The 27,160-nt window shown below is 37.9% G+C and overlaps 2 protein-coding genes and 1 long non-coding RNA gene across 3 annotated transcripts in view; 2 read left to right on the forward strand and 1 right to left on the reverse strand.

Annotated features, from left to right (window-relative positions):
• The window catches only part of DCP1A (decapping mRNA 1A), a 43,119-nt gene extending 29,171 nt beyond the window's left edge, over nucleotides 1-13,948 (forward strand). The window contains exons 7-10 of the mRNA XM_039351063.1: nucleotides 893-1,645; nucleotides 3,709-3,774; nucleotides 4,453-4,668; nucleotides 11,789-13,948. Of these exons, the coding sequence (XP_039206997.1) occupies nucleotides 893-1,645; nucleotides 3,709-3,774; nucleotides 4,453-4,668; nucleotides 11,789-11,869 (1,116 nt within the window). The 3' untranslated portion in view covers nucleotides 11,870-13,948. The remainder of the gene's footprint in view (nucleotides 1-892; nucleotides 1,646-3,708; nucleotides 3,775-4,452; nucleotides 4,669-11,788) is intronic.
• Nucleotides 11,950-15,747, reverse strand: LOC120311504. The gene is made up of 2 exons (XR_005557636.1): nucleotides 14,019-15,747; nucleotides 11,950-13,880 (listed from the first exon to the last, which is right to left on the reverse strand). It is a non-coding gene; the product is annotated as an uncharacterized LOC120311504 (long non-coding RNA).
• A 4,925-nt stretch (nucleotides 15,748-20,672) lies between these two features.
• TKT (transketolase) overlaps nucleotides 20,673-27,160 on the forward strand; it is a 34,605-nt gene continuing 28,117 nt past the window's right edge. Inside the window, exons 1-3 of the mRNA XM_039351064.1 lie at nucleotides 20,673-20,859; nucleotides 25,627-25,744; nucleotides 26,633-26,746. Of these exons, the coding sequence (XP_039206998.1) occupies nucleotides 20,753-20,859; nucleotides 25,627-25,744; nucleotides 26,633-26,746 (339 nt within the window). The 5' untranslated portion in view covers nucleotides 20,673-20,752. The remainder of the gene's footprint in view (nucleotides 20,860-25,626; nucleotides 25,745-26,632; nucleotides 26,747-27,160) is intronic.

Raw genomic sequence — 27,160 nt, forward strand, 5'->3', positions numbered from 1 at the left:
CGAGGACTACTTTGTTACTTTTGTCCTCATTCTAAATGTGTATATTACTTATATCGGGTCCCCAACCATCAGGCTGCAGCCCACTAGGAACTGGGCTACGCAAGCGACGGGTCAGACTGTGTGTGCTTTGTCAGCAATAGGAGGAAAATGAAGAAGGTCATCCATGTGTGACAGGTCCTGTGAAGCGCTGGCATTGGGGGGAACTGTGGCTTTCTGCAGTGATGGTTGCTGTTTGCAGTATAGGGCTTGACGCAGCATTTTTCATTGATGGCAGTGTTAGCATTGGGGCTGAAGTTGAGACCTGGAGTGATAGTACCTGGCTGAAACTCCTTTTGCCTCAGACCCAGTACTGCTTCCATCATGTGCAGGAAAGCCAAAAGGGCATAGATTGGAAGTGTGTGTGTGTGTGTGTGTGTGTGTGTGTATGTGTGTGTGTAGAGATAGGCAGGCGGGGATGAGTTGAAGCATTTCTGTATTTGTAAATAGTCTGAATCATGTTCATGTGACTGTGGGCATGCTGCAGTGATTGTAACTTCAGTCACTGAACAAGTGGACATAAGTCAAGGACTGCCTGTATATTTGTATATTGCATTCTGTTTGTAGCGGTGAGTTTTTGACAAATAGGTTTCCCTATTAGTATGCATTTTTACAATTGTTTCCCTTAAATGGGTTGCACATATATTTAGGGTGAGATAGATTGAATGACAGACAAGAATTGATGATTATTGTTGATATTGGGAAAATGGGCTTCACTTGAATACAATAATACTTTTGCTATAGATGGCTTTGTAGCAATCTGTTTTAAAAAGTAGCACTTTGGCATTCATTTTTATGCAAGGAAGTGAGCATGTGCATTCTATATTAAACTAAGCTTCTAAACCTTTTTTCCTAGTCATGTCAGTCCATCCCTAAACATCTAACAGTGGAAGAATTATTTGGAACTTCATTACCAAAGGAAAACTCCACAGCTCCCATTTCCAATCCAGAGAGGATAGAGAAAACTGATACCTCATGCAGAGAACACAATTTGCTTTTACCCTTTTCATTTGAACAATCAACAGTAATCCATCAGCCTCTGGGGAAGCTAGACGCTCCAAGCCTCAAAAATAACTCTGTGACTTTATTACCACAGGAATGTGTACCATCTGTACTAACTTCATCACCTTCAGTTTTACAACCTGAAGTAAATAAAGTTTCAAACTATAATGTACATTTAAGTCCTATCCTTAATTCGACTTTGGCAACAGAAGCACCTTGTGGTCCAATGCTGCAGAATATCAATGCAAATAATAATGTAACGCAAGTCATGCAGCAGACTACCATGCAAATACCTTCACTTATGAATCAGCCATTGTGCGATATGAACCACAGTACACAAAATGTAAGTTCTGGTCAAAACCAATTCCTAACATCAATGACTTTGCCAAATACAGGAGATGCTTCAAACACATCACTTCCCAGTGTAGATCTTCTTCAAAAGCTCAGGTTGACACCACAACATGATCAAATGCAGCAATCTCTTATTAAACCCCAAGTAGCACCAAATGCTTCTTCTGCTATTAGCCAACTGGCCACACCAGATTGTTTCAAGGAATCCCACATCAAGCAACAGGCTTTGACTGGTAAAGTTATTCATACCTATCAGGTAGGTTATTTGGAGTTGAATACATTTCTTGTGAAATTGTAAGTCATTGCTGATAATGGCTCCCGTGTCATTATGCCATGGTCTTTCTTGTGTCTGAATATACCATCATAATTTCTTCATTTTGAATGACAGATGCCCTTCTCTTGATCTTCTAGATCAGCCACAAGTTCAGTTAATTAACATGCTGTTTTGAGCTACAACGCTACATATCTTTGGAAATTCTCATTAAACGTGATTCCGATTCAGTCAGAAAAACTATGTGTGTATGTACAGTGGGGCAAAAAAGTATTTAGTCAGCCACCAATTGTGCAAGTTCTCCCACTTAAAAAGATGAGAGAAGCCTGTAATTGTCATCATAGGTAGACCTCAACTATGAGAGACAAAATGAGAAAAGAAATCCAGACAATCACATTGTCTGATTTAGAAAGAATTTATTTGCAAATTATGGTGGAAAATAAGTATTTGGTCAATATCAAACGTTCATCTCAATACTTTGTTATATATCCTTTGTTGGCAATGACAGAGGTCAAATGTTTTCTGTAAGTCTTCACAAGGTTGGAACACACTGTTGCTGGTATGTTGGCCCATTCCTCCATGCAGATCTCCTCTAGAGCAGTGATGTTTTGGAGCTGTCGCTGGGCAACACGGACTTTCAACTCCCTCCAAAGGTTTTCTATGGGGTTGAGATCTGGAGATTGGCTAGGCCACTCCAGGACCTTGAAAATGCTTCTTATGAAGCCACTCCTTTGTTGCCCGGGCGGTGTGTTTGGGATCATTGTCATGCTGAAAGACCCAGCTACATTTCATCTTCAATGCCCTTGCTGATGGAAGGAGGTTTGCACTCAAAATCTCATGATACATGGCCCCATTCATTCTTTCCTGTACACGGATCAGTCGTCCTGGTCCCTTTGCAGAGAAACAGCCCCAAAGCATGATATTGCCACCCCCATGCTTCACAGTAGGTATGGTGTTCTTTGGATGCAACTCGGCATTCTCTCTCCTCCAAACACAACGAGTTGTGTTTCTACCAAATAGTTCTACTTTGGTTTCATCTGACCATAGGACATTCTCCCAATCCTCTTCTGTATCATCCAAATGCTCTCTAGCAAACTTCAGACGGGCCCGGACATGTACTGGCTTAAGCAGGGGGACACATCTGGCATTGCAGGATCTGAGCCCCTGGCGGCATAGTGTGTTACTGATGGTTGCCTTTGGTACATTGGTCCCAGCTCTCTGCAGGTCATTCACTAGTCTCCCTGGGTGGCTCTGGGATTTTTCCTCACCATTCTTGTGATCATGTTGACCCCTGGAGGGAGGGGTCTTGCGTGGTGCCCCAGATCGAGGGAGATTATCAGTGGTCTTGTATGTCTTCCATTTTCTAATTATTGCTCCCACAGTTGATTTCTTCACACCAAGCTGCTTGCCTATTGCTGATTCAGTCTTCCCAGCCTGGTTCAGGTCTACAATTTTGTTTCTGATGTCCTTCGACAGCTCTTTGGTCTTCACCATAGTGGAGTTTGGAGTGTGACTGTTTGAGGTTGTGGACAGGTGTCTTTTATACTGTTAACAAGTTCAAACAAGTGCCATTAATACAGGTAATGAGTGGAGGACAGAGGAGCCTCTTAAAGAAGAAGTTACAGGTCTGTGAGAGCCAGAAATCTTGCTTGTTTGTAGGTGACCACATACTTATTTTCCACCATAATTTGCAAATAAATTCTTTCCAAATCAGACAATGTGATTGTCTGGATTTGTTTTCTCATTTTGTCTCTCATAGTTGAAGTCTACCTATGATGACAATTACAGGCCTCTCTCATCTTTTTAAGTGGGAGAACTTGCACAATTGGTGGCTGACTAAATACTTTTTTGCACCACTGTATGTATGAATGAATGTACAGAGTATGTATAATATTGGTAATACAACAAAATCAGTGTTGATGACTTGGATAAAATAAATGTATGTGTGTGTATATGTGTGTTTGGTGAGATTGGCTATTTCAGAATAGTACTATATCTGCAAGAAAAAATTGTACATAAAATACTTTATTTTCATTTTAAATTTGTAGGTTACACAGCAAAATAAGGAGCCTGAAACATTTCCAAATCCTAAAGTGTTGTCAAAAGCAAACCAGGTACATATTAAAAACCAGGCATTGTAACATTGCCTTCATAGAAAAACATCCCTCTTCAGCCTCTTTTAATTAATTAATGAGTTGATAAAACAAACTTATAAAACAAACTTATTTGTCAGCTTGGGTTTTGCTGTTCTAAAGAATATCTGATTCCATCAGACATGGAGTAAATGTTACAACTTTAATATACTCTGTTGGAATAATAATATACTTTACCTGAAGTAGCAAGTTTCTTGCTACAGTCAAAAAAATGCTCTTTGTATGCAGCTCATAAAATTGTTGCAGCTAACTATATCCATATATTTTTCTTCCTTAAGCTTTCTATAGTTGCCTGAGTATATCCCAGTACCTTTTATTTGTAAGATTGTGTACTTTTTATAATAAACTCGAGAAAATATAAATGGCAGCATAATAGTCTTTCATCTGAAGTGTCAATAAAATTTGCATAATTTGAATTCATTTAATTATGTCCTCAAAGAGGTTCTTCAAACTTGATATATTTAATTTTTGTTATGTACTTTCAGACCAGTCACTTGACATTTTTCATTTTAATTGGGAATCTCTGCAACTTCTTTCTTTTCTGACAATAATAGAAATAATGGACTTAACATTATGGGAACTGGATTTATACAGTGTTCTTTGAAACAATAAATAAGGATTCTTATTTGTTTTTTTTAGATTGCTTCTACACAGTTTGCTACCACAGCAACTACAATTGCACCTTCTGTCCTCCTTTCACCTAGTGTGTTTGAACAGTCCACTATGAAATCCTCTGAAATTGAAAACAAAGTTGGTTCACCTTCTGCTGTGACACTTGGTACAGATGTTCAGACATTACCTTCAACGGTACTCAGTAGATCTCAACTTCAGCAAACTTTGATACATCTAATAAAGGTACAGTTACTATCTTAAGATAACAAGCAGTATGTAGAACCCATTGTTGATGGAGCTGCTTCCATAAATAAAGTAGGAGGAGCTGGTTCTCCTTGACTTCCAGAGATGTGGATTAGAGCAGGGAAAATTACTTGCTTTTGGAAGCAGTCATATTTTTTTATTTATTATTAAATTTATTTGCCACCGTTCTCATTTCAGAGTGACTCTGGGAGGCTTAAGCATGGTATCTTGATATCATTGCAATATTAATGCACCAGGTGCAAATTATTTTAAAATATAAGCTTCAACTGAAAAATGAATAAGATTATTTTCAGTCCAGGCAGTCCTTGACTTACATCCCAATACTTAGCAACCATTTCAAGTTCCAACAGACCTACCTGGAGGATAGTATGACCAGGATTCAAAGTGTCAGATTCTGACAGTAACCTCCATGGTCACATGACTACACTTCAGGCACTCTGCTACTGGGCCACATTTAACAGATTTGGAAGGGACCTTGGAGGTCTTCTAGTCCAACTCCCTTCTCAAGCAGGAGACCCTGTGCCATTCCAGACAAATGGCTGTCCAATCTCTTCTTAAAAACCAGCATTGATGGATCACCCACAATATCTGGAGGCAAGCCATTCCACTGATTAATTGTTCTCACTGACAGGGAATTTCTCCTTAATTCTAGGTTTTATCTCCTTTTGATAAGCTTCCATCTGTTACTTGTTGTCCTTCAGGTATTTTGGAGAATAGGTTGACCTTCTCCGTGACTGTCCCTAAAATATTGGAAGACTGCTATCATGTCATCCCTAGTCCTTCTCTTCATTATGTTAGACATACCCAGTTTTCGTAACCGTTCATTACATGCTGTAGCCTACAGACCCCTAATCACCTTTGCTGCTCTTTTCTTCACTCTTTCTAGAGTCTCAACATCTTTTTTGTATCATGATGACCAAAACTGGATGCAGTATTTCAAGTGTGGTCTTTAATGCAGTACTGGTACTTCACATGATCTTGATACTATCTGTTGATGCAGCCTAGGATGGCATTGGCTTTTTTTTGCAATTGCAGCACACTGCTGGCTCATACTTCATCGCTGTCCACTAGGACTCCTAGACCCCTCTCACAGTTACTGCTGTTGAGTCAGCTACCACCTGTTATATACCTGCGCATTTAGTTTTTCTTGCCTAAGTGTTAGACCTTACTTTTCTCACCACTGAACTGCATTCTGTCCAATAAGGCCCAGTGTTCAAGTCTTGTCAAAAGCCTTCAGAATTTGAGACTATCTTCTAAGGCAGGTGTCCCCAACCCCTAGTCCATGGACTGGCACCGGTCTGTGGCATGCCAGAAACTGGTCCGTGCAAACAAGCGCAGCCTCATCCGCAGGACGCAGGCAGCACACAAAACCACACCCCCTCCAGTCCACAAAAAACCTCTCTCCATGGAACCAGTCCCTGGTGCCCAAAAGGTTCTAATGTGTTGGCTATTTGCCTGCTCCCCCCCCCCCCCGCTTGATGTAATCTGAAAATTTGATGAGTTACGTTTCTATCCCCTCATCTAAATTATTGATGACATTGACCTAAAACAGAACCTTGGGGTACCCCACTACATGCTTCCTTCCATGTAGATATAGTTCCATGGAGGACTACTTTTAGTCACTTTGCCAAAAAATGCAATAAGGTTTGTCTGGTATGGTCTGTTTTTGACAAACCCATGTTCGGTTTTAGTAATAGCTTTGTTTGTTTCTAGGTGTTCGCAGATCCATTGCTTGATTATCTTTTCCAGAATCTTCCCAGGTATTGATAGTAGGCTGATTGGTCTGTAGTTATCTGGATCCATTTTTTTCCTTTTTTGAAGATTGGAATCCCGTCTGCTCTTTCCTAATCCTCTGGTAGTTCCTTGATGCTCCAGAAATGATTCAGTGGTTCTGAAATCACATCTGCCCGCTCCTTCAGAAGCCTGGGATGTAATTCATCTGATTCTGGTGATTTGAACTCATGTAGAGTAGATAGGCATTTTCTTGCCCATTTTAACTTGTATTCATAATCTGTCTTTTACAATTCTGCTTTTGATAGGTTGGACTGTTTTTTCCTTTTCTATAAAGGCAGATGCAAAGAATGAATTAAACAATTCTGCTTCCTCCCTGCTGCCTGTCACATCCTTGTCATTTTCTCCTATTAGTGGACCAACCATTTCCTTGACTTCATTTCCTGATTTATGGCCAATTTCATAATCCTATACAGTCATGTGAACACATTTTAAAATGGTTTTGCCAAAAACAGCATTTACTATCAATTTTTAGCAAAACCAAGCCTATGGTTTGCTTAACAAACATGGATTTGCTTAATAATCCCTGCATAAAGGGTCACAAAATCAGGTCCGTAACATGAGCAACCCGCTTTACAACCATGAATTGTGACCATGATGGATAGGTTCCATTATGGTCATAACTTGAGGACTGCTTTTACTAAAAATGTTAGTACAACTATATATGATTCTTGCTAGATCAGACCTAGGTAGCATTTTTGCCCATGATAGTTAACCATTCAAATTTCTGATCTCTAATAAACAGTAATAAAAAGCACAGTGCCTACAGTTATGGAGGTACATTGTTTTCATGCCTGGTAGCTAGTGATAATTTAGTTCTGATAAATATATCTTATTTTTTTTAATGACAAGAACCATTGAATCAAATTCTGAATTAAATGTACACTATTGAAATAAGTTATTATCTGTTCTTCATATTTTATGATTCCGATTTCACTGATTATGAGACAGCAAAAAGTTAGTTCATACTGTATCTTTATCTTTTGGAATTTTAGTACAAGTCAATCATATCCCTCATTTTGATATATGTAAAATGTTATATCCTTAATCATTTATGTTGATGTACTGTATTTCTTGGCGATTTTTTGTTTGCATACAAATTAAATTTGAAGGCAATGTGGTCACTGCTTCCCAATCAGTTTAACATTGCTTTCTTTTCAGACTTGAGACCTAATGATTTAAGTATTAAACATCTGTCCTGTCCATTTCAGGACCAACTGCTTTGACACAAATTGTTGTGTTTTATATCTAAAAGTACCTAGAACATTTTATTTTTATCATGACAATGGAATATGCATTTAACCAACATATATGAAGACATTTGAATGTTTCTCATATTTCATTTTAACATGAACTATTAAAAATTATCTTGCCGATTACCCTGGCAAATTGATCTACTCCGATAACTTTCTTATAAATGCTAAACAGGAGTGAAGAGAAAATCAAGTCCTGAGGCACCCTACACAAGAGGGGTGGGATAGACTTTTCCTCCCATCAACACTGACTAGGAAGGAGGAGAACCATAATAACTCTGGCTCCAACTTCTGAGCACCACAGCTAACGTAAAAGGATACTGTGGTTGATGGTACAGAAAGCTACTGAAAGATCAAGGAGAGAACAAAAATATATGGACTATGCCTATTCCGTTCCCACCAGAATTCATCTATAAATATAATCCCTGCTGTTTCAGTCCCATGCCCAGCTTGAATCTAACTCAGACATGTCAAACACAAGGCCCGGGGGCCAGATGCAGCCCGCATAGTGGTTTCATGTGGCCCGCAAAGCCATCCTGGGAACAGTGAGGGAACGGCCCCTACTGCCGTGGCCCTGGCCCAGGCCGGCCAGGAGCCAATGTACAATTTTGTGGTGGCCCTCTATGCTGAAACACATTCAGTCTTAGCTCCACAAGGCCGGCTGGAAACAATGAGGAACCAGCCCCTGCCGCATCGGCCGCACCCCGTGGGTGCATGCTGGTGAGGTGTCACTCTTTGTGAGGAATGAAAAAATGCACCATCGCCTGGAGGTGGCCAGCAAATGGCCTTCGCCTACTTCACATATCCGGCTTGATGGGCTCTGGGTGAGGAGGTTTCGGCAGACAGTGGGACGCTCTCCTCACAGCGCCAAGAGGCTGGGCCGGGCGGTGCAAATCCAAAAAGAAACGAGGCTGCCCAGCTCCCAGCCTGCCTGGTTTCAGCACGCAGCAGGGCGCTCTCCTCACAGCGCCAAGAGCTGACCCGGGTGGCGCGAATCTGATGAAAAGTGCAATGCTGCCTAGCCCCCAGCCTGCCCAGTTTCAGCAGGCAGCAAGGTGCAAAACTGGTGCGCTTCGCACCGTCCAGCTCAACCTCTCAGCGCTGTGAGTAGAGCGCCCTGCTGCCTGCCGAAACCAGCATGGCACCCTCTCCCCCAGAGCCCACCAAGCCAGATATGTGAAGTAGGTGTATGTTGGCCACTTCCAAGCGATGGTGCATTTCTTGATTCTCACGAAGGGTGACACCTCCCCAGCTGCGTTTCTTGCCTGTTTTTCTCCCTCCCTCATCTCAAATATTTTCCCATCACTCTGTACTTAGGAAGGAAAGAAGGAAAGGGAGGGTTTGAGGGAAGTCCTGCCTTAGTCCTGCCCTGCTGCCCTTTCACCATCCCCTTGCCCTCTCCTCCTGGCCTGTCCTGGGGGTCTCCCATCCTATTGTTAAGGAAGCTTTGGATACAAAGCTGGGTCTCCTCCCATGAAGAGGGAATGGGCCTCCTCTGACTTTACCCTCGTACCCATCATGAGCAACCTGGGTAAGGAGAGCAAGCACAGCAGCAGCAGCCTTGTAAGTGCAGTTGGGCGCCCCCTTAGGGAAGTGGGGCTGGGCTTGGTGCCGTGGGTGCTCGAGGGCCAGGCTGGGCGTTTGACCTCTGCTGCCCAAGGCTCCGGGCAGCCCGTGCCACCATCCAGTCGCCCCGCATGGCCTGAGAGGAACAGTGAGACTTCTCCAGTGCACCATGCCTTGGCACTTGCCCTGGTCCCACCCCCTTCTGCCAGAGACCCTCAGCTGTCCCACTGCTGCCCAGGCCCCACAGGCACCCTTGACGCGAACGATGTAGAGTTGGCCACACCCACCCAGTAGGTCACACCCACAGTGGCCACACCTACCCGGCCCCCCGAGGGCAACCCAATGCTGATGCGGCCCTCAGTGAAATTGAGTTTGACACCCCTGATCTAACTGGAAGGGAACCAAAAGATCCAAAATTGTATTCTCTTCTTTGTCATCAACCAAGATATTAATGTTTAGTGCTACATTAGTATATTTTAGTTCTTATTTACACCGATATTGGTAAACATTATATACAGATGTAAAAATAGCAAATCACTGAAATACAGTACCCTAACATTGAAATTATTCCATGTTAGCTCATATAATCAATTTTGCTGCCAGTTTTGTGCACAGCCTGCTGTTTCTTTTTTTCTTCACGACCACTGTTAAAACAAAAATCTTGCTGACTTTGAAGGGAGAAACATTTTCTGAACACAGAGTGAACTATCAGCAATTTTATATTGTAATAAAAGTAAAGTCGTTTTTTTTTCAGATTCCTGTCCATTGTTTTGAGGATATACTTTGCATTGCTTTAATTGAGATTTAGACTGCTTGCCTTATGTGTTGTGTACCTTTTTTGTTCATCAAAACCCTACTCCTTTTGACAATCAAAGTTCATGGGAAAAAAAGAAGAAAAAAATGTGTATTTTCTGTTTTGGCTTACAACTTGTCAGTCTAGGATGTGCAAGATTATCTTTTCCAAGGCTAATTATGAATATGAATAATTCAGAGAACATTTATTGTTGAAGCTTAATTACAATGCAGCAAAAATGGCAGAGTACAGAAAAAATAGTGAATAGATGTTTCACTGGATGTAACTGAATTCAGTGTTCTTTGAATTTTAATTACAAAGCATCTAAAGATTACTAGGTTAAAAAGAATACCATCAAAATATTGATAGTCTTTAAAAAGTTAGCTTGTGTGATTGCGCAATAATCAGTGTACAAACAGTAATCTGTGGTCCAGAATATCTGTTAAAATCTTAGTAACCATATTTATAAAGGAAATTGTTTTAATTATTAGAATTTGTAGTGCAATTCTGGCTTAACTCAGTAATATTTATATGAAAGAATTTATTTGACAGAACTATATATAAATTGGGTATGTGCAAAATGATTCATCTCCAGAGATATAACATGTAAAACATGTTTGTAGTTTCTTTTATTTTAAAACATCAGAAAATAATCTAAATGAAAAATTTCTGAACATATAAAAAACCAAAATTCTTCATTTTGGGAAGGATTAACAGAATTCAGATTTTTTTAAATTTTGCAAAATATCATTAATCCAAGAATACAATTTGGGATGATGAGTTATTATGATCTAAAAATGGATCTAAAGCTTGATTGTGATCTAAGATGGCCTTCTGATCAAGTATGCAGGATACTGAAAACAATTATACATCTGCTTTAGAGAATCACTGATTAGGCAATATTGAATCAGGAATCCTAATTAACTGTTCTTTTTCTGATATTTCTTTTTCCACCATCATCTTAGAAAATTTACTAATCAAAATAAAATCACACCATGTCTTGCATACTTACTGTCATCCCTTACATAGACCTTACCCTCTAATGTTCTTTGTAAAAGCTGTTTACCATTAGTATATACATATACATAAACACACTATTATATTTTGTAGTATACACAGGCATAAATATTTTTAAATTTTTGCATTTTGTATAATGTTAAATTGTTCATTCTGTGATTGGAAAGAAAAGATATATTGAACAGATAAATATATTCTGATGGGCAAATATTTTATTGCTGCAGATGTATTGCATTTAATATTCTGCATGTGCTTACATAACTCATGCTCATTTCATTCATTAGATTTTGTGTATTTGTTGTACAAACTATTGTCCGAGTGCCGTTCAAACACTGGTATATCTTGTACTAGTTACTACCGTAGTGTAACACTGATACAATTCAAGTATTGTGGAAGATTTAAAAACATGTAATCTATTTGTGTTGAATTTGTAAGCTTTCCTTCTCATTTGGCTGAAGGATGGGTCTTGTGTCTCAAAATCTAGTCTTGACAGCATTGCCATGTATCATTGCTGGTAAAAGCTTTGTTCTTATTTATTTCTTCTTTGACCATCTGAATTCTTCAATTTGTTCATTAAATGTGTTTCCCAGCCCGTACAATGCAAATATGTATTTATTTACAAGTTATATTATGAAGTATTTATCTCATTGGCCTGATTATATTCTTTTTTCTCTCTTAGAATGATGCAAATTTTCTTAATACTCTACATGAAGTCTATTTACAAGTCTTGACCAAGGATACTGACAGCATCAACCTATAACTGCAATGAATTGAATCCTACTGACCACCTATTTGCTTCAGAAACATGCCTCTTCTGTACAACTCTTATATTTTAAAAACTTTTTTTTTGAGATTGTGAAGTCTTTTTAAGCCTCCAAGGAATACTGTTCCTTAGAAATATTGTATAAATAATGTTCTAAGAAATGGTGTGGTTTCACTGTGACCATTTACCAGCAGGATTTTATTTCTGTATGGAAATACGGTCTTATGTTTAACAGCACATTTTTCTTATTTTTTGAGCAGTGTCAAATAGTTGATATAATTCTTTACCATATACACCCTGAATATTCAGGATAACTAGACGAAGAACATCAACAGTTTTGAAACCAGCTTCAAATTTAAGGAGCCATGGAAGAATTTAAGAGGATATTTCTAAGGCTTTATGAAGAAATGGACATGCAGTATAACATTTCTGCTTTTAGCCTTAACATAGTAACAGGATAACCTCTGGGTCCTATCAATCATAAATTGGTTTGTATGCAGAATACGCATTACTTTTACTAGGAATATATGAAATATGATTTCCTTTGAACAACATTTTTGAAAACTATTTCAGTGGAATATCATTTTTTTTTTCCTATCCAGGTCAAATGCCAATTTTGGTATAGATTTTCCTGTAGAAAGGTTGAAGTGTTTCTAGATAAGCTGTTGTTCAGAATAGTATTAAGAACTCTCCCTGAACTTGCATTATATACTGCTGTAAAGATCAAACTTCTTCCCAAAATAAGTCAGAATCTGATCTGTTTTATATGCTGCTATTGGTCTTTTGTGATTTCTATTTATTTCGTTCTAGCATGTTACAGTAGCTAGCAATACTTAAGTGATAACATATACTCAATTTACTCAAGCAATAGCAATGTAAAGGATAGCATTTTTAAAATTATGTCTTTGTTTTATATTGTGAAACGTAATTTTGTAGTCAGTTTAGCCATTCAAGTTGCACTGCTTTTTCAAAGCATGGTTGAAATGGAGGAAGAGCATAGTCTTCGCTCTGTATATTATGGTATATTTCTGTGAAGCCATTAAAAAAGGTAGGGCTGGGGGGAAAAAAGTATAGCCTACTATATAAGCCCCATTGTGTCAAGAGAATCTGTAACAAAGTTCTGGAGTAAATTTTACTGGTTACTCTCAAAGTGTGTGATAATGAAGATGGCATCATTATCCAGTTGACATTTCTAATTCATCATTGACGTTTTGATTATTGTGACTTCATCACAAATCAGTGTTTTTGATATAAACAGTGTGTTGATTTTTTTTTAACCAATCAATATGTATACTTAGATTTTGAGTGATTTTAGGTAGAAGTTTTTATGTTTAGCAAACTCTGCCTTCTGAAAGAACCTCTTCAGCCTTTGAAAGTCTTTCTAATAACAAAGTATTTTATATTGGTTATATGTACAAAATTCAGGGAAATATGTGTATAGTGACACATATTTGACAGGCTTTAATAGTGAAACTCAAAAGTATCTTTTCAGGCTTCGTAGACTTTTTATAGAAAACCAGAGCGCTCTCTGCTTGTACACTGGATCTGTTGTAGCACACCCATATACGTATACCAACAAGTTTGCTTAGTACACCATTCTTCCATATATAATTACAGGCTATTGTCAGACTATTAAAACTGAATTTTGTTACCGTGTTTTTTTTATTGACAAGAAAGAAATACGCAGTCATGAATTTATTGTAGAAAAAAAAATCCTCAGCCATAAATGTGAGATTTGCAGTGATGAAGCATATGAAGTATGATAACAGTGAATGCAAGTATTATATTAAAGATATTTTACCTTGAATATAAAGATATATAGAAAAGGTTTCCTTGACATTGAATGTACTTTAAGTTCCTTGGTCTCCAAGAATTAATAAGAAAAGGAATATTGCATTAAACAGCAAAGATATATCTAGGTATTTGCTGCAATAAAAAAAAATTTTATTCTCATTTGCTATTTTGTCTTGAAAAGCAGTGCAAAAGTTAGTTTATGGCAATTCTCAATCTTTAGGACAGGGGTTCTCAACCTTGGCAACTTTAAGACTTGTGGACTTCAACTCCCAGAATTCCTCAGCCAGCTAAGCTGGCTGAGGAATTCTGGGAATTGAAGTCCACAAGTCTTAAAGTTGCCAAGGTTGAGAACCCCTGCTTTAGGACATATATAAGGATCACAAAATAATTCTCTATTCTCCAGAGAATGTCTTTTATTAGAAGGTAGTATGAAAACTTAAGTTATTTTTAACATTTTTCATTGATGCTGAGTCCTATGCAGGTTTATGTTATACATAGCAAGTTTAAGCTATAACGGGTGTATTATGTAATACAAAGCACTGTTGGGCAACATTCACTGTTATCACACTAGTGCTCTTATTGCTTGTGGTGATGTGATGAAACGCTTTTTTAAGAATTGCTTTGACAAACTAAACTGCAGAGTAAAATCACAGATGTTTACAAAATGTGAAATCACTGGACAGCTTTAGCCTGATTGCCTAAATTTCACTTTATAAAGTTTCACTTTATAATCTCTCTTATTGTTCTCTGCATGCATCGGTAACAAATGCTTAAATAACCAATTTACACTGTTAATTTTAATTTTTCTCCTGGCAAAATATCTCTTGAAAGTAGCTCATATTTTAGACTATATTCTAAAATGAATATACACTATCTAAGCATGTATTTTTACACTGCCTATATGCAACTTCTAAAAAAGTTTAATATTTGTCTAAAGTGGCTTTCAAATATGCAGCTTATTGAAGATCTGATTGTTGTTTTGTAGGTAAAGATATTGTCTTTGAATTGTGCCTAATAACTATACATTTGTGACACACTTTACAGCATCTAAATATTTTGCAAAGGCCTAAGGCACAATGTGACACAGAAAAGCAATTTGTATTTTCAGTCTTGAAATGGAACTTATATTTCAAACTGATTAAATTTTAATTTTTCCTATGTTTGTTTTCTTGGGTCTATTGCATTCCCAGAATGTTCTAATATTATGTGTTAGCAAGGGTATAATTATTAGGAGACTTTCAGTAAAAGTATTTAATGTCAAGTGTTTGGCACAAATAACAAGAAACCAAAAAAAAAAAAAAACCCACAAAAAAACCTAGCAATTTCTTCTTGGCTATTTAGTTGCTGTTTTAGCATATCTTAAAGAGGAAAGTGTGCAATATATATACATATATATTTCACCGCAGTTTTTGACATATTTGCTAAAATGTTAAGATGCAATATCTTCACCTTCAGTGGGAAAAAATTGCAATAATCTTCCCCCTGTAGTTTTGTACCAATAGTATGTCTTTGTTTAAAATCCATACTATATTCAATATGTGGGTTTACTGCTTTAGTTTGCACTCCATGCTTATTGTGAGTTTGAGTAGCTTCAATCTTTATTATCTGAATAACTTTTGGAGATTATTGGGCATAATATCCCAGTGGTGCAGCACCTATAACTGAAGAATTGCAATAAACATATGACCTCAGTTTCCTAGGTCTGTGGACATAATAGAAAACACTAAAGGCCATTAAGGAAGAAATACTTGTGTATATAGTATTCTCTTCCCAATCTCCTTGACTGTAATATAATTTGTTTATGACTCTGTGCACAGTTATTGGTGAGACAGCTTGTTGGAATACATGTGGAATCTTTAATCTGTTGATGCTCCTAGGATAGACTGAATTGTGCCTACTGGTTTTCAAGCAGTTTTTAAATTGTCATCACAATGCATCAACAGTTCAGTATATGGGTATGTAATTTGTGCCATCATATTATGTTGGCAAATATTAAGTTATTGCATAAATGTTTTAAAATGAACATTTTCAGTGGAAATTTTGTATGTTTTCAAATATATTTTTGTAATAAAAACTCAAAAAGACAAGTTTCTCTTGGTCATAGTTCAACTTTGTGAGAAAAAGCTTAGGCAGGCAACATATTGAAATTTATCAATTGGCTTTATAAACAGAACAATTTGGAATCTGAACAAAGCATTTTTAAGATACAAAAGGATCTGGGCAGACTTGAACACTGGGCGCTATCTAACAAAATGAAATTCAGTGGTGAAAAAAGCAAGGTTCTACATTTAGGCAAGAAAAACCAAAGTCACAGGTATAGTATAGGAGGTACCTTGCTCAATAGTAGTAACTGTGAGAGGGACCTCGGAGTCCTAGTAGACAATCACCTAAATATGAGCCAGCAGTGTGCTGCAGCTGCCAAAAAGGCCAACACAGTGCTAGGCTGCATTAACAGAGGGATAGAATCAAGATCACGTGAAGTGTTAATACTACTTTACAATGCCTTGGTAAGGCCACACTTGGAATACTGCATCCAGTTTTGGTCACCGCGATGTAAAAAAGATGTTGAGACTCTAGAAAGTACAGAGAAAAGCAATAAAGATATTAGGGAACTGGAGGCTAAAGCATATAAGGAACGGTTGCTGGAATTGGGTATGTCTAGTTTAATGAAGAGAAGGACAAGGGGGGACATGATAGCAGTGTTCCAATATCTCAGGGGCTGCCACAAAGAAGAGGGTCAAGATATTTTCCAAGGCACCTGAAGGCAGGACAAGAAGCAATGGGTGGAAACTAAGCAAGGAGAGAAGCAAGAACTAAGGAGAAATTTCCTGACAGAACAATTAACTAGAGGATCAGCCTGCCTCCAGAAGCGGTGAATGCTCCAATACTGGAGGTTTTTAAGAAGAGACTGGACAGCCATTTGTCTGAAATGGTATAGAGTTTCCTGCCTGAGCAGGGGGTTGGACTAGATGACCTCCAAGGTCCCTTCCAACTTTACTATTATTATTATAATCCCGTCCTTTTTTTAGTATTTCCATACTTGACATAGAAGGATATTAATTTTGGTTATCTGGTAAAATGTGCCAGTCAAAAATATAATTTAATTTCATTATATTTAATGTGCTGAGCTATGCTAGGTTTTATTCATAGGTCATTATCCATATCACTACAATTACTCCTCATGAGAATTAAGAAGACCTGAACTGTGAGCATGTTATTTCCTTCCTTCTGCATTAAAATGACAAAAGCAACACTGACAAAGGATATAGTCTTGTGAGTGAAATGCCAATAAAATGCTAATAAATGAACCATTGTGATTTCATGATGGATTGTATCAAACTGCATTCTTCTGCCCTCAAAACAGAAAGCTAATTAAAATGCCTTCTGTAATTTCGTATACTTCCTAGATATCCAGGTAATTCTGGAACTTAACGACCAGGCAAGCAGCAACCATTCGAAATTCCAACAGTGCTGGTTGAAGTGACTGTTGCCTGTACTTGAAGTTGCAACTTGCAGCATATACACACACAGATGTCACTGTATAAAAAAATTGGCACAAAAGTTTGCCCGCCTTTGCAACTGACTGCAGAAATGCTGCTACTGCCCCATTCACCTGCCTTTCCCACATCTCAGCCACCCACCCAGCCCACCAAGGCAAGCAAAGTTGCTGCAGCCCCAGGGCCCTTGGGCCTGCTTCCCAGTCTATGACAATTTGCTGCAGCCAACTCGTTGCAGGGCAAGAGTTACACTGATATCAAAGAAATGTTGGAATAGAATCATTAAAGGATGAAAAAGGAACAGAATGAAATGTGTTGACAAAAATTAAAATAGTTTACTTATTTTAAATAATTGAATTGTTAAATTGTCCTGTGGCGAGTGGGCTGTGGTGAGTTGTCCCATGGTGAATTGCCTGCAGTGAGTTCGCTGCAGCAAGTTGTCCCATTCTGCTGCTTCCTGCCCTGCCAGATCCCAGCGGTCTTTGGCTTCCTCCCCCTTCAGACAAATGTGGGAGGTATAAATTGCTCCACTTTTTTTTATTTTTCTACAGCTGCTGAGAGGAGCATCTAGCCCAGCGGTTCTCAACCTGTGGGTCGCGACCCCATTTGGGGTCGAACGACCATTTCACGGGGGTCGCTAAACAACGCAGTCTGCCATTTTTTTCCCCTTTTCCTTAGCTGTGCTACTCCCTTTTATTCTATTGGCTTTTGAAAGCCAGTAGAATAGACTCTCTTGAATAGAGTCTAATTCTATTGGCTTTCAAAAGCCAATAGGAATTGTCCAGGCTGTCTCTGCCCTGTTGAGCCCGCCAAAAGTCCCATTCTACAAACAGTGCTGCAAGTTGTCTGCAGCGAAGGCGAGCTGTCTGGAAGTTTCCACCCCTCCCTGCTGAGCAACTACTAAAAATGTAAGTAAAAGAGGGCCAGGGGTGGGAGGTGGGAGGCTGGCGGGCACAGGGAGGGTTGCTGGCACACGTAGGGCCCGGCGGGTACCTTACCTCCCTTGGGCTGGGCCAGCTGGTGGCCTAGCTAGTGGTCGGCCTGCGCCATCTCTGCTGCTTGTCAGCTACGCCTTGGCCGGTGCAGGGGGTGGCACCACGTATGTGCGGCGCTCCCGGGCAGGGAAAGTCCTCGACTTACGACCGGTTAGGTAGTCCTCAACTTACAACTAGTTGGGTAGTCCTCGACTTACAACCGGTTGGGGGTCGCGGCATTAAAAAGGTTGAGAACCATTGATCTAGCCAATGCAGAGGCCACCCTTCACCATTTTGCAAAGAGCTGCCATTCTTGTGATCTCTCTGAAGGATCCTTTTCCCAAGTTGCTTCCAAAATGCCATTAAATAGCCTCTGTAGAAAGATCACTCCTTGCATCAGCCCAGTGCTCTTTTGGAAAGGCAACCTTTCCACCATGATTATATAATGAATTGCATTGGATAAAACGATAAAACTGTAAAAACCTATTTAGAGCTGGCAGAAACAAATATTGAGGGTATAATTACTGTTAGAAGAGGAAACGGGGGGGGCGCTTCATTTTGAGGACAAAGTAGGAATTTTGTCAACCCATGTTAATTATTACAGCTTACCCATTTATACCTATGCAGAGTTCTCAATTCTTTATATGTTCGATTAAAAGTTTTAGAGAACGTAACAGAATAAACAATAAAGAAAATCAAGAAAGGCAAATGTGTAGAAGTATGGAAATAGAAACTTTATTTTCAGTAAATATGATTACAAAGTTCTCTAGAGTTCTCAGTTCTCTATTTAGGAATATGAATCAGCTTCTTAATATAACATAGGAAATGACAGAACCAAACAACATGGTGGATTTCTTTATTTCCATTTTTAAGCATCTAATTCCAAACATTAAGCTTATTAATTTCCTATATTTCAAAATTATAGTATGGGATTGGTAGGGGGAGCAGATCATGAGGTTAACAAGTCTACCAAACTGAACCTTGTGTCACAAGTTTGTTAAAATAAATACTTAGTCTTTGAAGTAAGGACACACAACCGTTAGCTTAAGTCATTGCATGTTAAGTCAAGGGTTGTACCATATTTCATAGGGCAAGTCAAGAACTACACTCCCAAAATGGGCATGAGCAAACATGGGTGGGGGGCTATTCTTTTTCTTTAACTGTTGTTCACACCATACAGTACTTGCAAATTCTTCTCTCCCACAAAAACGGTTACAGCTTTTTTTGCACTTATAAAGGCCTGTGACAAACTCAACAATACAGCTGCTCTTTGATTAAACACTGGATTTGTGTTTTCCCTGAGAGCCAGCAAGCTACAGGGTTGATTAAACCCCAAGCATTTATTTATTTTTTGTTGGGTTTTAAGGGACAAAATTACTAAAGTGCTGGCCTACAAACCAGGAGACTGAGTTCTAGTCAGCTTTATGCAAGAAAAACCAGCTGGGTGACTTTAAACCAGTCAATCACTCTCTCAAGGCAACTCATCTCACACGTTGTTGTGGGGTAAATAGGAGTATTGGTGCATTCACTACCTTGAGTTATACATGAAAAAAATGCTAAATAAATATTTTTAAAAAATGAATATCCTTTCCACACAAAAATAAAAAAGTCTATAAATAAGGGTGTTTGGGTATGTCATCAAATCTCAAAACAGATCTAAAATATTACATCCACTCAGTCTCGGGAGCTGCCTAAACTGGTGGTTTATTCTTGCTGCATCAAATTGGGCAAGGAAGTCCACGGCGCGTGGATTGTTTTTACGTGGCTACATAAAGCTGAGCATGGGAGTTTTTTAATCAGTATGATCGTTTGCGTGGTTCGAGAAAGTGACTCAAGCAACAGCATCTCAGTCTTTGAAACGTTTGCACAAGCCGGGCACTTCCGAGAACTACACTTCCCAAGATTCTTCGAAGGGGAAAAAATGGCAACAATCTGAGCAATCAGTACGAAGGGTCAGAGGCGCAACTTTCATCTGCTATACAAGGAAATAGTAGATTACATAATTACCCGTTGAAACATGTACTTAAATCTAGGCAAAGCAGTACAGCAAGCGCCAAGCTGTAGCCACAAGGACACCCACGCATCTGCCTGCCTAAGCTAAGATCACTGTAAACAATAAAAGCTACAAATAAACGCGCGCTGCATCGGTCTGCGGCGATAACACTAAAAGAAGGGCGAGAAGCAAGACATTGCTGCTCCCTAATTGGTAGAATAAAAAACTAAGCGTGTCTTGGGTCCTCGCAGGTTTAAAAATTACCCCCTCCTCCCAAAGAAAGCGCCCCACCAAAAGAAAAAGCAAGAGGCATTGGAAGCAAAGAAAAGCACGCCAGCGGCTAGTCTCTCTTTCTCTCTCTCCCCGCTCGCGCCGTCGGCATTGGAGACCCGGCCGCGAGACCTCGCGCCACGCACCCTCCCCAGAAGCGAGGCCACACTCGCTCCACGGCCCGCTTTCCCGCCAGGCCGGCCCCGCCCATCCAAGAGGCAGCCCCTCTCTTTGGCCCCGCCTGCTGCCTTGGCAGGACTTGGCCGAGCGGCTCCGCCTTCCCTCCGCCAGTCTGCGTCTCCAGCTGCGGTCTGTCACCCGAGCTCGCTGCCCGTGGCGTTCCTGTTTCTCCATGGAGGATTACCATAAGCCCGATCAGCAGAAGCTGCTGGCCCTGAAGGACACGGCTAATCGCCTGCGCATCAACTCCATCAAGGCCACCTCGGCGGCCGGCTCCGGGTGAGCCAAAGGGGGCTGGGAGGGAGAGGGCGGGTTGCAAAGCGCAGGAGTGGCGCGAGGCACGCGCCTTCAAGGAGGCCTGGCATCGTGGATGCGGGGAATCTGGCACAGCGGGAAACCCTGCAGACGTCGGGTGCACTCCCGTGTCTCTCTCTCCCTCTCTTCCCACGTGCCGTGGAGAGGAGGCTTGCCCAACTCTTGCACAAGAGCGTGAGAATTGGGAGCACCGTTCAAATTACAGGAAGAGGTGGGCGGGAGAAAAGATGGTGGTGAAGAAAGCCTATTTTGCCTTTCGATCATCCTCCAGGTCCTCACCGGACTACCACTCTGCACCTTTGACTAGCCAAAAATTCCGTGCCACCATCCTGATGTCAAATAGATATTCAAAGCAAAGTGGCTGTTTTTCTTCCTTCCTTTCCACCAATCCCATTCCTAGCAGACCAAACAAATCCGACTTCTGAAAACAGTAACCACTAAGGTTTTTTCTCTGACCAAATAAGTGTCATTATGCACATTTGTCTCACACTTTTGCAAAACCTTCCTTTCCTCCTTATATCTAGAGTGCTGAGTGTTGATGCGTGAAAGAAATGTTGCCATTGTTGGAATTCATCTGCCACAATGGAACTTTAGAGCTAACCCAGAAATGGTTAAATATTAATGCAAAAACCTTATTCAGTCAGTTCAGGTGTGCTTTTGCCCTTAAAATGAATATCTCTGGATTATAATCTGACAATACTGTCATTTTTTTAAGTGGGATATTTCTCCCAAGAAATGTATCACCTTGCAGCATGACCAAGTTATAGTGACTAGTTTTTACACTTGTCACTATTTCTTAAAAGAAAGTGGACAAAATAAGATAATAATTTAGGAGAGCTTGGGTTGCACAAAAGTTTCAAGGCTGCCTGTGGGGTAAAATTGTATTTTGAAATATAGTGTTGAAACATAAGCAACACTTATGCTTATGTTTCGTAATGCCTGCAGTGAAGAAATTTTGTTTGAGAACCTTATACTGTCAATTTCAACTGTCATTTGCTGCAGTAGATCATTATTTGATCATAAAAGCAGATGAGAAAGTTAGGTATAAACTAGAGTTGCAGATAAAACATCTCATTTATCAATTATTTTATTTGTGTTTGCTTGTGTGTAGAATATCAGGGGAATGTAGAACTTGTACAACTCTTACAACAACAAAAAGGCATGAGAAAGAAGCTCAAAAAAACCCTTTACCTTGATTGGGGTTAGGTAAAAGTTGAAACAAACTGCTTGACAGGCTTTGAGGATTCTGTTACGATGTCTTAAGTATTTTCATAAACTCCTAGTGACTCCTAGCAATGGTTAGCAAGTTCTGTATAAATATTACTGTTTTAAAATGAAAATCTTATTCTGCTTTAGAGTTTTTGTATTTTGTTATCTGCTTATTTTTCATGTGGAAAAGTAGGAAATATATTTTACAAATAAGAATAAATAAACAATTTAAGTTCTAATCTGTTTACGTTTGATAAGAAATAGCTGCAAAGGGATGGATTGTTACCTCTTCATTCTTTCTGTCACAAATGTGCATGCTGCATTACATATAGTATTGGATATTGGGCCATTTCTTTTATAGAAAGTTATTACTTAACTTGTGAGAAGTTAATGGAAAAATGAAGAAACAGGAAATTGCTTCCTCATTGTGAAGCAGGATTATGGTACTCTTTTGGAGGAAGTTGTATTGTATTTCATACCGTTGATGTGTTGCAATAGGTGTATCAAAATAGTATCCATTTTATTTTCTACAGCTAGAGTTCCACAATTGTTAATGGGCTATGTGACAGGCTTGCAGTTTTTGTATGATATAGCTAGACTGAAGGGAGAAGGGTTAAAAAAATTCCCTAGCTACATAAATATGGGAGTTTCAGGGAATCCAGTGTGGCTAGCAGCACCTACTTTAACTGGGGAAAAGCATGGATAAGGCTTTAATAGAGCCTCATTGTTTTTGTCAGGCCCTTATTGGTATGGCATCATAGGCAGTCTCGATTGTTGCTTCCTTTGTTAGTGTCTGAAATGATGCATACTTGTTGCTTATTGGAGGTGTGCATCTTTAATCAAGTTTATGATGCATACTTGTATGGTAAATAGAAGCTCATATAAAGATTCTGTATGCTTTCAGGTTATTTTTCATTTCCTTTGGCTATTTTTCTCTTAGCATAATTTCTCCTGCATCTAGCGGATTTCTGCTTAGTCAACTGTGCGTGTTAAACAGGAATTTTAGTATGTAGCTCTGTTTGATTTGGGTGTGTTGAAAGTGCTTTTGTGTTAATGCAAACAGAATTTGATCCTTGAATGACTTGTTATTTCAGAGAGTAAAAGAACAATTGATTGAAGGAGTATTTTAAAGGAAATTTTTTATAAGATAATTTGAAAAAAACCCTATTTTAAAAAAAAATATGTTTCATATATAAATACATAAATCATAGTTTTCACACGAACTTATGATTTATTAAATTTCAAAGCTTAGATAATACTTTGGTTTATAAACTAGATTCCAATGATGGATGGAGTCAAAATAAAATCCATTTATTCTGAGACATAGATTTGAAATACTTCAATTCATTTGAAAAACCTTGTACAAAATAATAGAAATTGCAAGTCTTTTTTTTTTTTTTTTTGTAACTTCAGTTTTCCTGCAATCAAATTCTAAACTGATATTTCAATCCATTGCACTTACTGGCATTTGCATTTCTAGTGATCAGAACTATAAACAAACATTTCCTAATGAGTAAATTAACTAGTATTCAATACTTTTATTAATTTTAAATTCATTTAAAGTGTCAACAATATTATAGGTGTTCTACCAATGTAAATTTAAAAAAAAATCAATCTAAATATAAATGACCAGAACTACATTACTTTCAACAGTGCAAAAATGAGGTCTACTACGCAAAAGCCTGTGCCATAATAAATATATTAGTTTTTAAGAGTCAATTCTGGTCTTGGATATTGTCTGTTGTCTGATTTTTTTTGTAAACTCTTTTAATCTGTGTTTTTTCCTTCTACTTGTTCACCAATAGGTTTGTTAAAATCTTTTCCCCAAAGCAGCAGTTCTTTAGAGAGATGGTTAAGTATAATATTTATAAGATTTAATAAATGGGCATTAAGCAAGCATGTTAGGATTATTTATTAACTCCCATGTATAAATACACATACTAATTTGTGATGATTTCTATCTTAAATTGAATTTCTATTGTGCAAATACTTACCAAGGGATGGACACTAATCTTTATTTACTTGAAGTGTTTTAAATGTGTTTGCATGTGTTTCAAAAATTAGTAGCATGTGTGGTGCTTATAAGAGGATTATTTAAGGTACAATATAAAATTAATACAATGATTACAAACATATTTTATAGAGTTATATTGATATTATGACTTATTTAACATGAGTTAAAATATTGCATTGTTAAAATGCTAACAAGTAAAAGAAATCAAATTATGCAATATAGTTATTCTATAAATAGGGTATTTTACTAAGGTAATACAGAGTAATGGTTAAGTCCGCTAGCTTATCTGAAATTACACTGAATCATTACAAAAATATATTGCTTATTATATAGGAAAACAAATCTGTAACCTGCAGCATGCCTTTCTAGGCAGAAGGTTTTGGAGAAGTAGATTTTACCTGTAGCAGACAGTTCTGAAGGTAATGAGGATCCAAGCCACAAAAAGCTTCATATTAAAAAAGAAAATAGTTCATGAGTTGAACATAGAAGCCAACTGGCAACTAATGCAGCTTCTGCAAAATTGCTGTTATTTATTCTGTTTTTTCCCAGTCAGCATGTGGGCCACTGCATTTTTGGGTCAGCTGCAGTTTCCAAAACACCTTCAGGGGCTGCCCCGTATAAATTGAATTGAGGTAGTCTAAGTGAAAGATGATAAGGAAAGGCATTAGTTTTGGCCAGTGCATGCAACGACTGGAGATATTTATGGGTTACACCTAAAAGAAAATTATAACTGTAGAGCAATAAATATGCAAATGGTAATATTGTTTAAAATGAAGATAGTGTTTAGAAAGTGAGAGAACATATTCATACTGAGGGTATTTTTTGCATGCCTCTTTTACCAATCTTGGAAATAAACTGGAAAATTACTTAGTTTTTAAATGAAAAAGTGGGCATGCATAGGTATCTATTACTTTAAAATATATATATATAGTTAGGGTTTGTTGTGTTCTTGCTAGGAGAAAAGGATTTCCCCTTGCTAAAAATAGTACAGAAAACATAATATATATATATATATATATATATATATGTTTAATGTTTTTAAATATGTTTATTGTTAAATATGTTTTCTATAAAAATATTATAGGGAGCAGGATATATTTATTCACTTAATTATTTAGTTTATTTATTTGATTTTTATCCTGTCTTTATTACCTTATAAGTGAATATTCTTTCCTCCTCGTATTTTCCCACCACAACTCTGTTTAACTAAAGTAGGTTCAACTGTTCATTAGGTAGACTTCATTAACACAGCAATTGCTGATTCTGATGGTACTAACAAAAAAAAAAAAAGTGCTGCTGTCTGTCCTGTTAGTGAAGGTAATATTTAAATATCCATTTTAGATAAAATAAGACAAGAATCTGCATTCACTTAAGATAGCATTATTACATACATGATGTGACATATTTTCCGGTAGAAGACTAGAAAACGGGCATGCTTATATTTCAGTTACAGAATATTACTTGACAAGAAACTGCTGTTGTAAAATTTCACGTATTTTGACTTCCAGCCACCCCACATCATGTTGCAGTGCCGCCGAAATTATGTCTGTGCTGTTTTTTCACACTATGAAGTACAAACCACAGGACCCCAGACATGCCAGCAATGACCGATTTATTCTCTCCAAGGTAAGAGCTAAAACTTTTTAGGCAGTATTTTCCGTTTTTTTCCTGCAGAATTTTTATATAATGTTATAAAAACATGAAAAAAAATCTGTACTGACTTCTGGATTTCTGACAACAAATCTTTATTGACCTGTTAGGACATTGATTTAAATGCAGAAAAATTAGTCATCATTTAATCCAGTTTAGATAGATGGGGTAAACTGAGTGATCTTTACATTCTTTGGCAATTCATTGTGGCTGAAAAAATTAGGAACGGTCTTAATCCTGTTGGAGAGAAATGAATAAGCAAATCAGAAAGTTTCATGGATTATATATTAAGAGTTATTTGGGATTCTGTATATAAATAAAATAAATAATTGTTGTGGCCATTGTCCTCTCCTTAGCTTCTTTTGAGTTGGCCATCTTTGCAGTTGTAGATGCTACCTCCACTGTTAATTTCTTTTATTGTTCATTAACTCTAGGTGAGTTTTCCATTGTTTTTCTTTCCCATTTCTGAAATGTATTTCACTATAATTTCTAGAACTACTGTGATCATTTTCTATCAAACTACTTGCTTTCTGTTTATTTATTTATTTATTTATTAATAAAATTTATATGCCGCCCAATCCCTAGGGACTCAGGGCGGCATACAAAATTAAAACAACAAGTATAATAATTAAAAATGAATACATTCACACAGCATGTCACAATATTATTCTACGTTACCTTTCTCAATTTTTCTGTCTTCTAAACTAGCTAAACTGGACAGGAATGGTGTCATATGGTTGTTGTTTTTTGTATATTGTTTTGCAGATTACTCTAATTGTTACTGTGATACAGTTGTTTCATGGTTCTATGTTCTTCCTAAGATTCTTTGTAAATCCTAGATTTTTTTTTTTTTTTTTTTTGTAGGGTCATGCAGCACCAATCCTGTATGCTGTTTGGGCTGAGGCGGGCTTCATTCAGGAACCAGAGTTGCTGAAACTGAGAAAAATTGATTCCATTTTGGAAGGACATCCTGTCCCTGTAAGTGTTTTAAAAAACACAGACTCTCCTTTTAAACTGAAGTTTCAGTGATTTTGTTTACAGAACCTTCTATGCAACATGTGTAGTGATTTTAGCCAATAAAAATTAACTCACAAATGCAAAAGTGGATTGAATAAATAAGGAAAATTAAGGAATTTTCAATGAATTAAAGCAAAACTCCTTTTAATTAATTAATTAAGGAAAGTATGGTAAGTGCTTGTTATTCACAAACATATGTTAAATAAAGTATTTAGTGGCAAGTTACATAATAAATGACATCATGAAACAAATGATATCATTTACATCAATTTCATTGTAAAGTCAGTAGGCAAATTATGTGAATTGCTACAATGCCAAATTTAACCATTGTCAAATTCTTATTTAGGATTTGGGCTGAGTTAGGGTTTTACATTG

The sequence above is a fragment of the Crotalus tigris genome, unplaced genomic scaffold, assembly GCF_016545835.1.
Source record: "Crotalus tigris isolate CLP2741 ecotype Arizona unplaced genomic scaffold, ASM1654583v1 scf7180000018369.423966, whole genome shotgun sequence".
NCBI classification, from domain to species: Eukaryota; Metazoa; Chordata; class Lepidosauria; order Squamata; family Viperidae; genus Crotalus; species Crotalus tigris.